We start from the raw sequence: 15,292 nt of genomic DNA, 5'->3' as shown, positions 1-15,292 counted from the left end.
TTGACTGAGAACAAAATTAACATATTTCATAATTCTAAATTAGACAGCTTATTTCATTGAGAGGCTATTTTGCTATTTGTGAGCATTGACCTATAATGTAAATCTAAATATTCAGATTTTAAACACTTCTGCATCACTTTTATCCAAACATATTCATACAGTGTTTAACACAACTGTCTTCCTTTTACTGAGAACAGATTGTGGAAAGATGGACTGTACAATTAAACTATTAAAATGTCACGGTTAGAACCAAGTCAAGTCATGTAATTAGTCTGATAACTACAGTAAACCTTCTCTTTATTAGTATTACAAAAGCATAAAGTTGTATAAAAACATGCACATGTGGCAGGACTAATTATTTATAATAATAATAATAATAATAATAATAATAATAATAATAATAATAATAATAATAATAATAATAATAACAGTAATTACTTGGGGGTACCTTTTTTTTTGTTAATGTTTGGTAGTATTAATTTAAATATTTAGACTTATGATTACCGGGTGGTTGATTTGAGTTAGTTATTTGGTGCTCCTATAAAAGGGCTTCTTTTTGCATGCTGCAGCGTCTGCCTTGGGTTCCCCCCTCCCCCTTCCGCTTCACCGCGTGGCTCAGAGGTATGTTTGGCTTTGTGTGTGAGGGAGAAACGCGCGTGTAAGTCGGCGTTTAGTTAATTTATTTGTTTTATTTAGAGCGTTTTGTTGCTGCCTCATCCTCTGAAACTGCACTCGAGTCTGGCTTATTCCAGTTCTCAGGTAAATGCTTCTGTACCTGTGAGTTACTGTTTGTTTTGGTTTCAGTTTAACTCCTCAGTGGGAATTGTTGGCGTCTGACCAATTGTAACGCTGCCTGACGGCATTTTCATCAGCTCTGTAAGTATATGAATCGCTTGTCTAATCGGGGAGTAGTAAAATGGGTTTAACCTTTATATTTATGCCTTCTGTGTTTTTAATTTAGCGGGTCTAGCCGATCTGGTGTGCTTACTGGCTGTTGCATGAACAATAGCATCCTGTAACGGTGAAATAAGCTGCCGTTTTGCCTCCAGAGAAGTTTAATGAAGCTCTATATTACACCTGTGGTGTATGTATTGTTATTCTTTTGCACTGATGCTTTATCTGTAAATTGTTTGCTGTGTGCAATAGTCAATCCAATCTAAACTGTATTTTGAGCCATTGTATTGTGGTCCTTTTTTTTATTTTCTGATTTTATTTGATAGTTGTGGGGTAGGTGGATGAGGGATCCAGGAGGGGAGATTTAAGTATTATTTTCACTTTGCTTTACTGGTTGGGATTTGATTTATTTTCTTGCACGGGTGACTTTTGTTGTGATTTTGATATTTTTTTTTTAGTTAGATAAATTTGGCCCCCACCTGGTGAGCTTCAGCCCTACAACCATTAAAATAATTAGCTTCTTTGTAATTTCTTAACTCAAATGACCTGTTGTTTTTAATGTGTTTTCGAGTATTGAGTGGTTCTGGTGATTATTAATATTACAATTTTCTCTATTTTGCAGCTGTGTGTATCTGTCTATCTGTCTCTATCCATCTATCTATCCATCTATCTATCTCTATCTATCTATTTTTTTTTATAAGCCTATTTTGATTAATAAAATCTTTTTGGTTAGTTGAAATCCTTGTCTTTGTACTTTCTGGTACCCACGAGCCTGAAGTGTTAAATTTCTTTGGGTGCAATTCCCAAAGTGGCGTAGTTGGCTGCACTGGTGTAAGGGTAATTAAGGTATTTTACATAGTTTAGGTACATTAATTATTTTTATTAAGTCCTACCGCTTGCTCCCCACCACACACAGATTTACTGAGGTGTTTTAAACCCCAAATATTAGAATTTAAACTGTAAAATGAGGCTACTTTTGCCCAAAAACATCACCCAGTACCATAGAAATGACTCCTGAAAGGAAAATAAATTATTAAACTAAAGAGATTTTGCTTTTCTCTAGTGAAATAAAGCATAAGTTAAATATAAAACTCTGGGCCCACTGTGTGTCAGGAGAGTGCAGTGCCCATTAATGTGACATTACGTAGGCTGCATTCAGCTGCTTGAAGAAAGAGTTGTGAGACAAAAGAAAGTGACTCATTTGGTTTCAGCAGGATTAGAACTGCAGGGCAGCTAAAATCACAGACTTCTGTGGAAGCAGTTTAAACTGCTTTATTTCATTATTCTGGCCTGAACAGGAATAAAACACAGGTTTCAGTGTGTCACACCTTTTTGTGTAGCTGCAGGCCTCCTTTAATTGTTCTTTTTAGGTTTTATTGTTATGTTCCTTTTTATTATTACTCCACTAATTTATCGAACCCTCTACTTTAGTAGTTTTTGAAATATTTAAGAAAAATCTGATCTGTCCATCTTGATCAGGAATTGCATGTTTAATTTGCATATTGTGCATGAGTGCAATATTATTCGTAAAGTAAGTGGCCAAAAAAAAAAGTGTCCAAAACTCTCCCATACACTCATAATACTCACAAATAAAACACTGGATCTGCATTAAGAAAAAATGATGTAACAATTTGAATGCATCTTTTTAAGTAAGTTAAGTCCCTACTAGAACATTGTTGAGTAAAAGCTTTGAGCCTTTTATTGTTGGACTAAATAAACTTTTTAAAGTTGTTTCACTTAATTATAATCCCATTTTTTTTGTTTGATAAACATTATTAACTAAGTTCCACTAACATAATTAGATTAAACTTTAAATATCTCAATTAATTTGAGTATGCACAAGCAGAAAATGTGAATGTTTGTCACCATAATGAGGAGGGGGAGGTGGAGATCTGTGCACAATTGCTCTTTTTTTTTTAGTTCCGGCGGCGTAAATATTTTTTTGTTAGTTAAACACAATATTTGTCCAATGTTGTGCTGATGCTAAATTATGCATTCAAAAAGAAATTAAAAAAATGCAACCAAACAAAAAAAAACAATACATATTAAATTCGTCTGAACTTACAATAAAAAAAGAAAATTAACATATTTTTTTATGTTGAATGGACTCTTTTTGTGGACTTTATGTTTTATTTACTATCACCCTAAATCATTTATTTAATGTAGAAATGCATTAAATTGTGTCTGTAAACTTTAAACCACAAAAAAATCTAACTGATAATAGGGTGATTCTCTGAGACCTGCCTTTTAGGTTATCTTTTTTTTATATAGTTCATTAGTTAAGCTTTTGTGTGTTGTTCTTATAATTCATCCTGTGTAAGTTTGCACATGTTTAAATAACAAAAATGCATTACACATTACAACGTGGGTTTTATGAAGAATAGCGTTATTTAAAAATTAACATTATAATGTTATGTCTTATGTCTTATGTTCATTAACATGTTCATTAGTTAATTTTAAGTGTATAATGGTGTATTACAGAAGTTTATCATGCTTTCAAAATATTATTACCAAGTTGTAATGAGCTATAACCGCATTCATCATAACTTATAAATACAGGCTTTAATGAAAGTGTTGCTGATTTTCCTGATGCACATAGAAAACCCTCCTTTCTGAAACTAAAGCTGGTAATTCTGTGGCATTGCTAAAAAACCCTGTATGGAGTTTCTTTTTCATAGCTTCTAAACATTAAAGGAGGCTGAGCTGACAAGGTTTCCTGCTGCCTTTATCCACCAGTCACGATTTTAATTATGAAATATTACACGAATAAAGAAATCCCTCTTACCTTGACTTAGCAGTCCAGCACTGTTCACCCTGCTCCAGAACAAAGACTCGGATAAGTGAGGAATCAGAATGTGAGAGAGCTGCAGCTACTTTCCTGAAGCTTAATGTTTAACTTTTTTAATTTGCTGCAAACCCCTTTAACTGCCCTGTTTCCTGTCATTACACTCATGCCTAACACAACCTCACTAACTATTCCACGCCTGCATATGCATGATGGAACTCATTAAATGCAGCCGAGGCAACCATTAGACCCTGTTTACACCTGGACAATTTATGTGTATGTGTATGTATATTATGTTTAAATATACCCACATTAAAATGCCAGTGTAAACACACCCAAATAAATCACTTTGGCAGGTGGCCTGAGGCCCTGTTTACACCTGGGCATTTTATGTGTATTGAGTATCAGTATTATGTTTGGATATAACCACGTTAAAATGCCATTTTAATGGATTATGTTTAGATATAATCACATTAAAATGCCAGTGTAAACACACCCAAACAAATCACTTTGGCAGGTGGCCTGAGACCCTGTTTACACCTGGACACTTTATGTGTATTGAGTACCAGGATTATGTCTGGATATAACCACATTAAAATGCCAGTGTAAACACACCCAAACAAATCACATTGGCAGGTGACCTGAGACCCTGTTTACACATGAACCTGTTATGTGTATTGAGTATCAGTATTATGTTCAGATATAACCACATTAAAATGCCAGTGTAAACACACCCAAACAAATCACTTTGGCAGGTGACCTGAGACCCTGTTTACACCTGGACATTTAATGTGTATTGAATATCAGTATTATGTTCAGATATAACCACATTAAAATGCCAGTGTAAACACACCCAAATAAATCATACTGGGAGGCCCTGTTTACACCTGGGCATTTTATGTGTATTGAGTATCAGTATTATGTTCGGATATACCCACAATAAAACGCCAGTGTAAACACACCCAAATAAATCACTTTGGGAGGTGACCTGAGACCTTGTTCACACCTGGACACTTTATGTGTATTGAGTATCAGGTTCATGTCTGGATATAACCACATTAAAATGCCAGTGTAAACACACCCAAACAAATCACTTTGGGAGATGGCCTGAGACCCTGTTTACACCTGGACACTTAATGTATATTGAATATCAGGATTATGTTCAAATATAAACACATTAAAATGCCAGTGTAAACACACCCAAACACATCACTTTAGCAGATGACCTGAGACCCTGTTTACACCTGAACATTTTATGTGTATTGAGTATCAGGATTATGTTCAAATATAACCACATTAAAATGCCAGTGTAAACACATCCAAACAAATCACTTTGGCCGATAGCCTGAGACCCTGTTTACACCTGAACATTTTATGTGTATTGAGTATCAGGATTATGTTCAGATAACCACATTGAAATGCCAGTGTAAACACATCCAAACAAATCACTTTGGCGATGGCCTGAGACCCTGTTTACACCTGGACACTATATAAGCACATTGAGCATAAGGATTATATCTGGATAAGACAGAGCAACATTGTGCACAGTGTAAGTGTGAACGCACTCAATACATATTTAAACCAGATACAAATCCGATAAAAAAAAAAAAAAACACTTCCACTTCTCCGTCTGGCAATCCACTGGATGAGTCTGGTTTAGTGGTTGCCAGGAAAATGGAACTCGTCTGTGTGCATTGTGCCAAGTGTAAAGTTTGGTTGAGGAGGGATTATGGTATGGGGTTGTTTTGCAGGAGTTGGACTTAATGCTTCAGCAGACCAAGAGATTTTGGACAATTTTATTCTCCAAACTTCACAGAAACAGTTTGGAGACGGGGTTCTTCCTGTTCCACCATGACTGCACACCAGTCCCATAAAGACATGGATGAGGGAGTTTGGAGTGAAAGAGTCCTGACCTCAACCAGATAGAACATCTTTAGGATTAATAGAGTGAGTGTGACCTCACAAAAGTGCTTCTGAAAATTTCCCATAAAAATCAATGTAAACATGTAATAAAATTAACAATCCAATAATAATATTAAATGGAAGTGCAAATCAAACATCTTGAAAAACATCTCACAGAACACATAAGTTATTGCTTCTATGCCATTCAACCACACATCTCAATTAAATAGTAGTTAATTCATGAACAAATGTGTGAAACCAGTGAAACCACATTACACCTGAACATTTTATGTGTATTGAGTATCAGTATTATGTCTGGATATAACCACATTCAAATGCCAGTGTAAACACACCCAAACAAATCACTTTGGGAGGTGGCCTGAGACCCTGTTTACACCTGGACATTTTATGTGTATTAAGGATCAGGATTATGTCTGGATATAACCATTAAAATGCCAGTGTAAACACACCCAAACAAATAACTTTGGCAGATGGCCTGAGACCCTGTTTACACCTGAATATTTTATGTGTATTGAATATCAGGATTATGTTCAAATATAACCACGCTAAAATGCCAGTGTAAACACACCCAAACAAATCACTTTGGGAGGTGGCCTGAGACCCTGTTTACACCTGGACACTTTATGTGTATTGAGCATCAGGATTATGTTCAGATATAACCACATTAAAACGCCAGTGTAAACACACCCAAACAAATCACTTTAGCAGATGACCTGAGAGCCTGTTTACACCTGAACAGTTTATGTGTAATGAGTATCAGGATTATGTTCATATACAACTATATTAAAATGCCAGTGTAAACACATCCAAACAAATCGCTTTGGGAGGTGACCTGAGACCCTGTTTACACCTGAATATTTTATGTGTATTGAGTATCAGTATTATTGTTGGATATAACCACATTAAAATGCCAGTGTAAACACACTCAAACAAATCACTTTGGGAGATGGCCTGAGACCCTGTTTACACATGAACATGTTATGTGTATTGAGTATTAGGATTATGTTCAGATATAACCACATTAAAATGCCAGTTTAAACATACCCACATAAATCACTTTGGGAGATGGCCTGAGACCCAGTTTACACCTGGACACTTTATGTATATTGAGTATCGGGATTATGTCTGGATATAACCACATTAAAATGCCAGTGTAAACACACCCAAATAAATCACTTTGGGAGGTGACCTGAGACCCTGTTTAAACCTAAACATTTTATGTGTATAATCCTGATACTCAGAATTATGTTCAGATATAACCACATTAAAATGCCAGTGTAAACACATCCAAACAAATCACTTTGGCCGATGGCCTGAGAGCCTGTTTACACCTGGACACTTTAAGCACATTAAGTATCAGGATTATATTTGGATAAGACCAAGCAACATTATACACAGTGTAAGTGTGAACACACTCAATACACATTTAAACCAGATACAAATCCAATCCACTGAAAAAAAAAACACTTTCACTTCTCCGTCTGGGAATCCACCGGATGAGTCTGGTTTAGTGGTTGTCAGGAAAACGGTACTTGTCTGTGTGCATTGTGCCAAGCGTAAAGTTTGGTTGAGGAGGGATTATGGTATGGGGTTGTTTTGCAGGAGTTGGACTTAATGCTTCAGCAGACCAAGAGATCTTGGACAATTTCATTCTCCAAACTTCAAAGGAACAGTGTGGACACAGTTCTTCCTGTTCCACCATGACTGCACACCGGTGCACAAAGCAAGTCCCATAAAGACATGGATGAGGGAGTTTGGAGTGAAAGAGTCCTGACCTCAACCAGATAGAACATCTTTAGGATTAATAGAGTGAGTCTGACCTCACAAAAGTGCTTCTGAAAAATTCCCATAAACACACTCCTAAACCTCCTGGAATGCCTTAATATAAACAGTGTATTTATTTGAGTTTTAGAGTACTCGTATGAGTATGTCTGAGGATGAATGTGAGCAGAAGACACAATTGCTGTTCTTTTATTTAATCCTTTTATTAAAAATCAATGTAAACATGTAATAAAATTAACAATCCAATAATAATATTAAATGGAAGTGCAAATCAAACATCTTGAAAAACATCTCACAGAACACATAAGTTATTGCTTCTATGCCATTCAACCACACATCTCAATTAAATAGTAGTTAATTCATGAACAAATGTGTGAAACCAGTGTGCCAGTCACTTTGAAGCCCCGCCCCCACCCCCCCGACCCCACCCTCGACCCATTGATGACCCCACCCGTCTTGAACTTTATAGTCCTGTTTGTGTGTGTGTGTGTGTGTGTTTGTGTGTGTTTTGGCTGAAGTACGAACCTGCGCACTCATATTCAAGTAAGTATAATTCCGTAATATTTACGATTCTCATATAAATACGGAACAAAAAATCGAAAAATTGTGCTCGTTCTCCTACACACACACTCACACATGAGAAGTGTACTGTACACATCAGTACGTCTGATAGCTACTGCATTCACAAACATAGTTTCCAATAGCTCATGCTTTCACAAACGTAGTTTCCGTTTTCCTTTTTCCAATTTTCTTTTCCATATTTCCATCTAGAAGGCATGCCGTTCGAACTGGAACGGCTTCGAGAATTGGCCTTCAACTCACACAGCTAGAATTCAATGACTCTACATGTTAAGGCAGCAAAATTAAAGTTGAAAAAAAAAAATATATAAACTTAAAAAAAGCTTCATGCAGGTCTATCTCGTACTTCGGACTTCGGTCAGATTTTACAAAAAGAGAAAATACTGCGAATATCTCTGTACAGTTCTCTAGTCCTTAGGTTTGGTGTTGAACACACACACACAGCTTCTGGTCTCGGTGCCCTCTCGCGCCTGGGCCACATCGACATCGACAGACAACGCAATGTCCAGCTGTCTCTTTTTCTTTTTCTATCATTCTGTCTTTTTCTCTTTCTCTCTCGCGCACGCTCTCTCGTTCTCTCAGAGCACTGACAGGTCGTGGCAGGACTTGGATTTCTGCCTGAAGGCCATCTTCTTGTTCTTGCGGGCGACCATGCGGCCCAGGAAGCGCTTGGCCTTCTTGCTGATGCTCTCGCGCCGCTTGCAGTTGGCCATGCGCCGGGCGTTCTCCTCCTTGCTGTCTTTGCGCAGGCGGATCTGCCGGACGATGCCCTCGAACAGCGTGCGCACGTTGTGATGCAGGGAGGCCGACGTCTCGATGAACTTGCAGTCGAAGACGACTGCGCAGGCGCTGCCCTCTGAGGTGGACAAAGGAAAGAAAGGGGACACAGGTCAGACTGAGAGGGGGGTCTTGGTTTGGGCCTGTACTGATTGCAATACTGATGCAATTATGAGGAGAGGTCAGGGGACTAACTTTCGTATGGAAATTACTAAAAATATATATTTAATATATAACTCTAATATATTGTCTGCATCCACTATAAATATGTGTGTGTTTATGTATCATCACTGACATTCAAGAACCTTGTATCTCCATTTTCTGAGAACAGATGGATAGATTTTGAAAATAAAGACAAAATTGTGACAATAAACTCAAGTCTGAATGAGAAAAAAAATCTGAAAAATAAATAGTAAAAAGTAAAAAAGATCTAATAAAAGTTTGGATTTTTTTTTTTTAAATATTAAAGACACAGTTATTAAAAATATAAACTATAAATGGAGAAAAACAAAAATGATCAAAATTAATAATAAAACGAGATTTTATAGGGCCCTATATAAAGAAAATCTGGCATCTGTTCTTTACTTTTATGAATATATATAGATAGAAATGCCTCAAACTGACTTGAAATAAAATGTTTTTTACATTGACTTCTACTGAAAGCTAACAAAGTTAGGTACCACTTTAAAATAAGACTACCCTTATAAAGGGCTTATAATTGGTTTACAATTAGTTTATTAATGGTTACTAATTAGGTTGTAAATGCCTTAATAATCATTAATAATCAGTTATAACACATACGTAGAAAGTGCAAAACTATAGATGGCTGTGGGTTCACTATTTGGCAAACAACAGGTCATGGTTGCCCTTTAGTAACCATTAATAAACTAATTTATAAACCCTTTATAAAGGTAGTCTTATTTTAAAGTGGTACCCAAAGTTATTTCATTTCATTTCTTGTAAAGTTCTAAGTAGCCATACTGGAGATACAAGTTTTTCTCTGTACCAGTAATGATATATATATAACATTAAACTGAATCACTGCAGAATTGGAGCTCCTGCGCTTCGCTGGATCATTTCCGAACAAATCGCGATCAGATTTAATCATATTTGGCCAGGAAACCGCTGTCTGGCTCTGGGCTGCTAGAGCTGGAGGCTGATTTATGTAGGACTTTCCGTGAATCTGCTGCCCAGGAATGGTTATGTAACTCCAGCAGTCTTCCCATTAACCACCTGAACTGGTCTGGCTGGGTATAGTGTGTGTGTGTGTGTGTGTGTGTGTATGTTGGGGGGGGAGAGGTGGTTAAGAGGTTCTTGTAGCTGAAATCTGGAGACTCACCTTCTACTGAAACTTCTCTGGAGCGCACTAGGTCACTCTTGTTGCCCACCAGGATGATGGGGATGTTTTCGGACTGTCTCGCTCGGCGCAGCTGGATACGGAGCTCTGAGGCTTTCTCGAAGCTGGACTTGTCCGTCACAGAGTAAACGATGATGTAGGCGTCGCCCATTTTCATACACTGATCCTTCAGCCATTGGCTGTTGTCCTGCAGGGTTACAAAAAGGGGGCATCAATTAATATATGCTTTAAAAAAATGTTTATTTTTTAATTTTTTTATATTTCATTGTATTAATTAGGCCTGTCCCAATAATTTGATTATTTATTCATTACACAATACATGGACATGATTTTGATGTTTCCCATTATGTTTTTTTTGCTTAGCAAGGAGAGCCCATTAATGTGAATGAGCCAGTATTTAATACTTTGAATTATTATATTGTTATATTGTATTTCATTATAAAATGGTCTTAAAATTACCATAATATCAGTTATCACACTTATTTCTGGGACAGTATATCATATTGTCTGAATCTAATCGTCGCAGTCTGATTTGTTCTGTGTTGGCTTTCATGCTCACCTGTTCCCAAACGTCGTACAGCAGAATGTTGGCCTCCTCCTCATCAACAGTAATTGATCTGTCGTATGTATTTCCTGCAAAACATTTTTAAATAAAAAGAACAGAAGGCATCAGCATCACCAGCTTAATGTACGACAACACTGCTTTGCTTTTATGATGTCACGTCAGCATTTGCTTGTTTGGATTATCCTGAAACATCTGTCAAGTTCAGCACTGCCCTTTAGAGCTTTCGTTTTAATCCTTTCACACTATGTTCTGCCAACAAACGCTCTGTCTCCATCTGTACAGAGTAATGGATGCGATAGGGACGAGCCCTAATCAATACGCCTCAGCTTGGATGCCCAAACGATCCATGCCCCTGGCTTTTACACACACTGTGGTGGAGTGGCGATGCGTGTAGCTGATGTAGGGAGTCTGCGGTCGTCCTTGGGATACAGGAACAACCAGATATGTTCCTGATGCAATTATGTGAAAACATGACTGATTGACGTTTAAATTCTAATGACCTTGGTATCAGCAGGGTAGACCTACTACACCAAATATACATCTTTATGTAGGATTCATGCATTTAAAATAAGTGTCTGTAAATGTAAAACTACAGAAACTAGGGGTGGGACAAAGTATCGATATTGCGATATATTGCATCGATTTCTTTTTAAATATATTATCGATACATAGTGTCAAATATAGATATTTTTACTGCACCATAGACACTCTAAATTCCAATAGACTCTCTACCCTCTTCTCTGACGTGCTGAAGTTATCAAGTGCATGTTTAGTTTGAAAATGTGTAGAAAATGTCTCGCAATATAGAGTATTGCAGAATCTCAATATCATGATATTATCATTATTGTGGACAATATGTATCAAGCTCTCCAAAGTGTGCATTATTTACCTGCATCCTCACAGTCGTGGTTGTCCTCCACTCCTCCGAATATTCTGGCCAGGCTGGACTTCCCAACACCGTGCTCTCCCAGCAGAACCACCTTGTAGATCTGTCCCTCAGAGTCGCTGCCGGAGGAGATGACGGAGTCCGAGGAGTCGGAGACGCAGCTGTGGCGGTGCTCCTCGCCCGGGCTGTAGGACGTGCAGCGGGTCAGGCTGGACAGCTCGGAGGACTGCACAGAGGGCACGGTTGAGCGCAGCTCGCGGTCGTCCACCGGCATGCTCCTCCGGTGCAGGTTCTGAAGGTGGACGGGGAACGGCATGCTGCCTCTCCGCTTATCCATGTTACTCAATTTGTCACCTTTGTTCAGAGTCATGTTCTGCAGGAGGGACATAAGACAAGTTAAGGTTATTGTTAAAGGACTATGTCCAGATAATAGTCCAGAAAACATCTTATCTTATTGTGTGTTTATGGTAAAAATGGCAGAAATGCTGATAAAATGACAACAAATTGTTGCCATACAGTCGTACAATGTTAAACATACATACTGATTCTACTATAGCTGCAGAGTTAGTCATTTTTGCATTGTGATCACAATGCAATGACCTGAAACAGTCACATCACAATGTGTGCAATGTCACCTAATAAATGCACATTTTAATAAACGCTAACAAAAAAGCCATCTTATTTTACTGCTTGATAAAAAAAATGAAATAAAAAAGTTAAAAAATGTTCTTCTTTTCTGTGACATATCTACAAAATTCACATTATCTGTCTCTATCTGTCCAATATCATTCATGACAATGCAATATATGCCACAAGCAAAAAAAAAACTACTGCTATGTCATGCATCCCTCCAAAAAGCGTTTAGTGAGTTTACCAGCTTAAGAAATTTAATTTAAGAGTTTAATGACAGCTTAAGGCCATTCATATCAGGAAAAGGCTAAACTAAAGCTATAAAACCATTTTAAATAATAACCATACTGTGTTTAGAGAGACACACATCTCTTACAAGTATGAATGTTTATGAATTAAGAGATTATTAAGTCAATATTTGTGAGAGTACACCTTAAAACATGCTTTAAAACTTAAAATTAACGTATTTCACGTACATTTATCAAGATTACAAAGCTACAAATCCACCTAAAATCATAAAATAAGCACTTTTCAACCACAAACCAGCTGATTTAATCATATGAAAAATGCGTGTACTTACATGTAGAAGATGTCCAATCTCCTCCAGAAGAAGACAAAAGTCCAAAATGATCCAAAAGGGAAAGTCCTGCTCTGAGATCCTGTGCTGTGCTGTAGCTCCCACAGTCAGAGCGTGAGTGTGATGAGTTCAGATCTGACGGATCCCCTTATTTATGGCGCGTGGAGCCCGTGACGTCGGCGCGAGGCAGGACTCGCTCGCTCCGTTATAGTAGTGAGCGACGTCACTCCGTGCAGGCAGGCTATTGGAGGATGGGAACGGGGGGGAGGGGGCATGTGTGATTCAAAGCTGGGAAGGGTAGAGGGGGAATCTCCCTCCTACCAGCCTAACCATCCCCTCACCCACACACACACACACACACCCAGCACCCAGCAGCAGCAGCACAGCGAGCTGATGTCACCATTCATGCTTTCAGTCCTGCTTTAAGATTATGAGTAATTCCTACTGAAATATATAGACTTAAAATGAAAGCATTAAAAGACACACACGTTCCATTTAAATGCAATGTAAACGCAATTCGATGCATATTCGAGATTATATTTGTATATATATATATAATTTATAAAAGTATATATATAGATATAAATGGGTACAGAGATGGGTAAGGATAGGTTTGATTGGGTATATAGCTGGTATGGATGGGTATGTCTGTAGATAGATAGATAGATAGATAGATAGATAGATAGATAGATAGATAGATAGATAGATAGATAGATAGATAGATAGATAGATAGATAGATAGATAGATAGATAGATAGATAGAAATGGTACAGAGATGGAGAAGGATACGTATGATGGGTATATAGCTGGTATGGATAGGTATTTCTGTAGATAGATAGATAGATAGATAGATAGATAGATAGATAGATAGATAGATAGATAGATAGATAGATAGATAGATAGATAGATAGATAGATAGATAGATAGATAGATAGATAGAAATATATAAATGGTACAGAGATGGAGAAGGATACGTATGATGGGTATATAGCTGGTATGGATAGGTATTTCTGTAGATAGATAGATAGATAGATAGATAGATAGATAGATAGATAGATAGATAGATAGATAGATAGATAGATAGATAGATAGATAGATAGATAGATAGATAGAATATATAAATATATAAATGGTACAGAGATGGAGAAGGATACGTATGATGGGTATATAGCTGGTATGGATAGGTATTTCTGTAGATAGATAGATAGATAGATAGATAGATAGATAGATAGATAGATAGATAGATAGATAGATAGATAGATAGATAGATAGATAGAGTAATAATATATATATGTATATATATATATATATATATATATATATATATATATATATATATATATATATATATTCCATATTCCAATTATTATATAACGTGATGAGTCCAGACTGAGCAGAATGTCCATCATGCTGTAAAATAGCAAAATATACACATACACATACACAAGTATACTTTCGCGCACGTGCGATGATTCATTCATTCGTCCTCAGAAGTTCTCGAGGTGACCTCGCCTCTCAGCCACAGCACGAGCTCCGGTGAACCGCGGTTACTGTAAAGTGATGCGATACTGACACCTAGTGTTTAACTTATGAACTGCACTGTTGGACATTTTGAGTGAACGCTGTGCGGATGATGCAGGTGGATCAATATCAGAATAACATGACTTTTGTGATTTTTGTTTTTTAGATTACACACAAACACTGCGCAACAATACATTTTACAAGATTTGCTCTAAAATAACACACTATTACATGTATAGAGGAACTTTAACCTTTAAGGAAAGTTATATACATTTTTTTTAGCCTGTGTTCCCAAGACAATCCCTGAGGTAAGACTTAGGTAAGATTATAAATTTACAATGTACTGCTATCCCATGACTTTTGGCATAGAAGGTTTGTGTTTTGGTGTATGATGGTGAACGTTATTTGACTATTGCTCTTTCTTTTTATTCATATTTTAAAGTGAAATAATAAATTAAGTTTATTTTAAAGGGTTGTGACATTTATCGGGTTTTACCATTTCCTGGTCACCGTTTTTTATATCCCCCTGTTTTTTATTTATTTATTTATTAAATAGCTTGTCTGGTTTTATTTTGAGATGACACCTACATCCTGTTTTGTCCTGCAGGTTTGAGGGGTGTACCGTGCTTCAGCCCCGAGGGACAGCATGATGAAGTGAAGCCCCCCACGCTGCTGTTTATTCTGTTTATTTACTCGCTGCCTTTGTGCAGCACAAGGACTGGGGAAAGCAGCATGAATAATTAATTGTGTAGGTGGTGGAGATGTCGATGTTTAGTTCAGGCAGCTGCTTTACACACTTCATTAACAAAACAAGTGGACTCCTGTTTCTATTTTGACAAATTTGCTTATAATTAATAATGCTGTGATAATAACGAGGTGTGCACTTCCCTCAAAAAGGAGATTATTTACAGTGGTGAATTAATTAATGTAACCAAACCATGTATTTGAGTTAACCCTTAGAACCCTACGGACGGATTTTCCATCCAAAATCGCACCTTGTGTTCTCAGCTTAATTA

The 15,292-nt window shown here is 37.1% G+C and overlaps 1 protein-coding gene across 1 annotated transcript; it reads right to left on the bottom strand.

Annotated features, from left to right (window-relative positions):
* Positions 1-7,562: 7,562 nt before the first annotated feature.
* On the bottom strand, positions 7,563-12,904 carry rrad (Ras-related associated with diabetes). The gene is made up of 5 exons (XM_007231461.4): positions 12,759-12,904; positions 11,552-11,921; positions 10,657-10,730; positions 10,080-10,284; positions 7,563-8,819 (listed from the first exon to the last, which is right to left on the bottom strand). The coding sequence occupies exons 2-5, from the start codon at positions 11,916-11,918 to the stop codon at positions 8,542-8,544; spliced, it is 924 nt and encodes a 307-aa protein (XP_007231523.1). The 5' UTR covers positions 11,919-11,921; positions 12,759-12,904; the 3' UTR covers positions 7,563-8,541.
* Between the last annotated feature and the right edge of the window lie 2,388 nt (positions 12,905-15,292).

This window comes from Astyanax mexicanus, chromosome 23, assembly GCF_023375975.1.
Source record: "Astyanax mexicanus isolate ESR-SI-001 chromosome 23, AstMex3_surface, whole genome shotgun sequence".
Taxonomy (NCBI): Eukaryota; Metazoa; Chordata; class Actinopteri; order Characiformes; family Acestrorhamphidae; genus Astyanax; species Astyanax mexicanus.
This window is presented reverse-complemented; position numbering and strand designations above follow the sequence as displayed.

What these genes read in the sequence shown, in the direction of transcription:
- rrad (XM_007231461.4), bottom strand. Translation starts at nt 11,918, where the DNA reads ATGACTCTGAACAAAGGTGACAAATTGAGTAACATGGATAAGCGGAGA. An exon ending in CCACGACTGTGAGGATGCAG is followed by an intron (nt 10,731 to 11,551) that starts GTAAATAATGCA and finishes AATGTTTTGCAG; the next exon opens with GAAATACATACGACAGATCA. An exon ending in TGTACGACGTTTGGGAACAG is followed by an intron (nt 10,285 to 10,656) that starts GTGAGCATGAAA and finishes GTAACCCTGCAG; the next exon opens with GACAACAGCCAATGGCTGAA.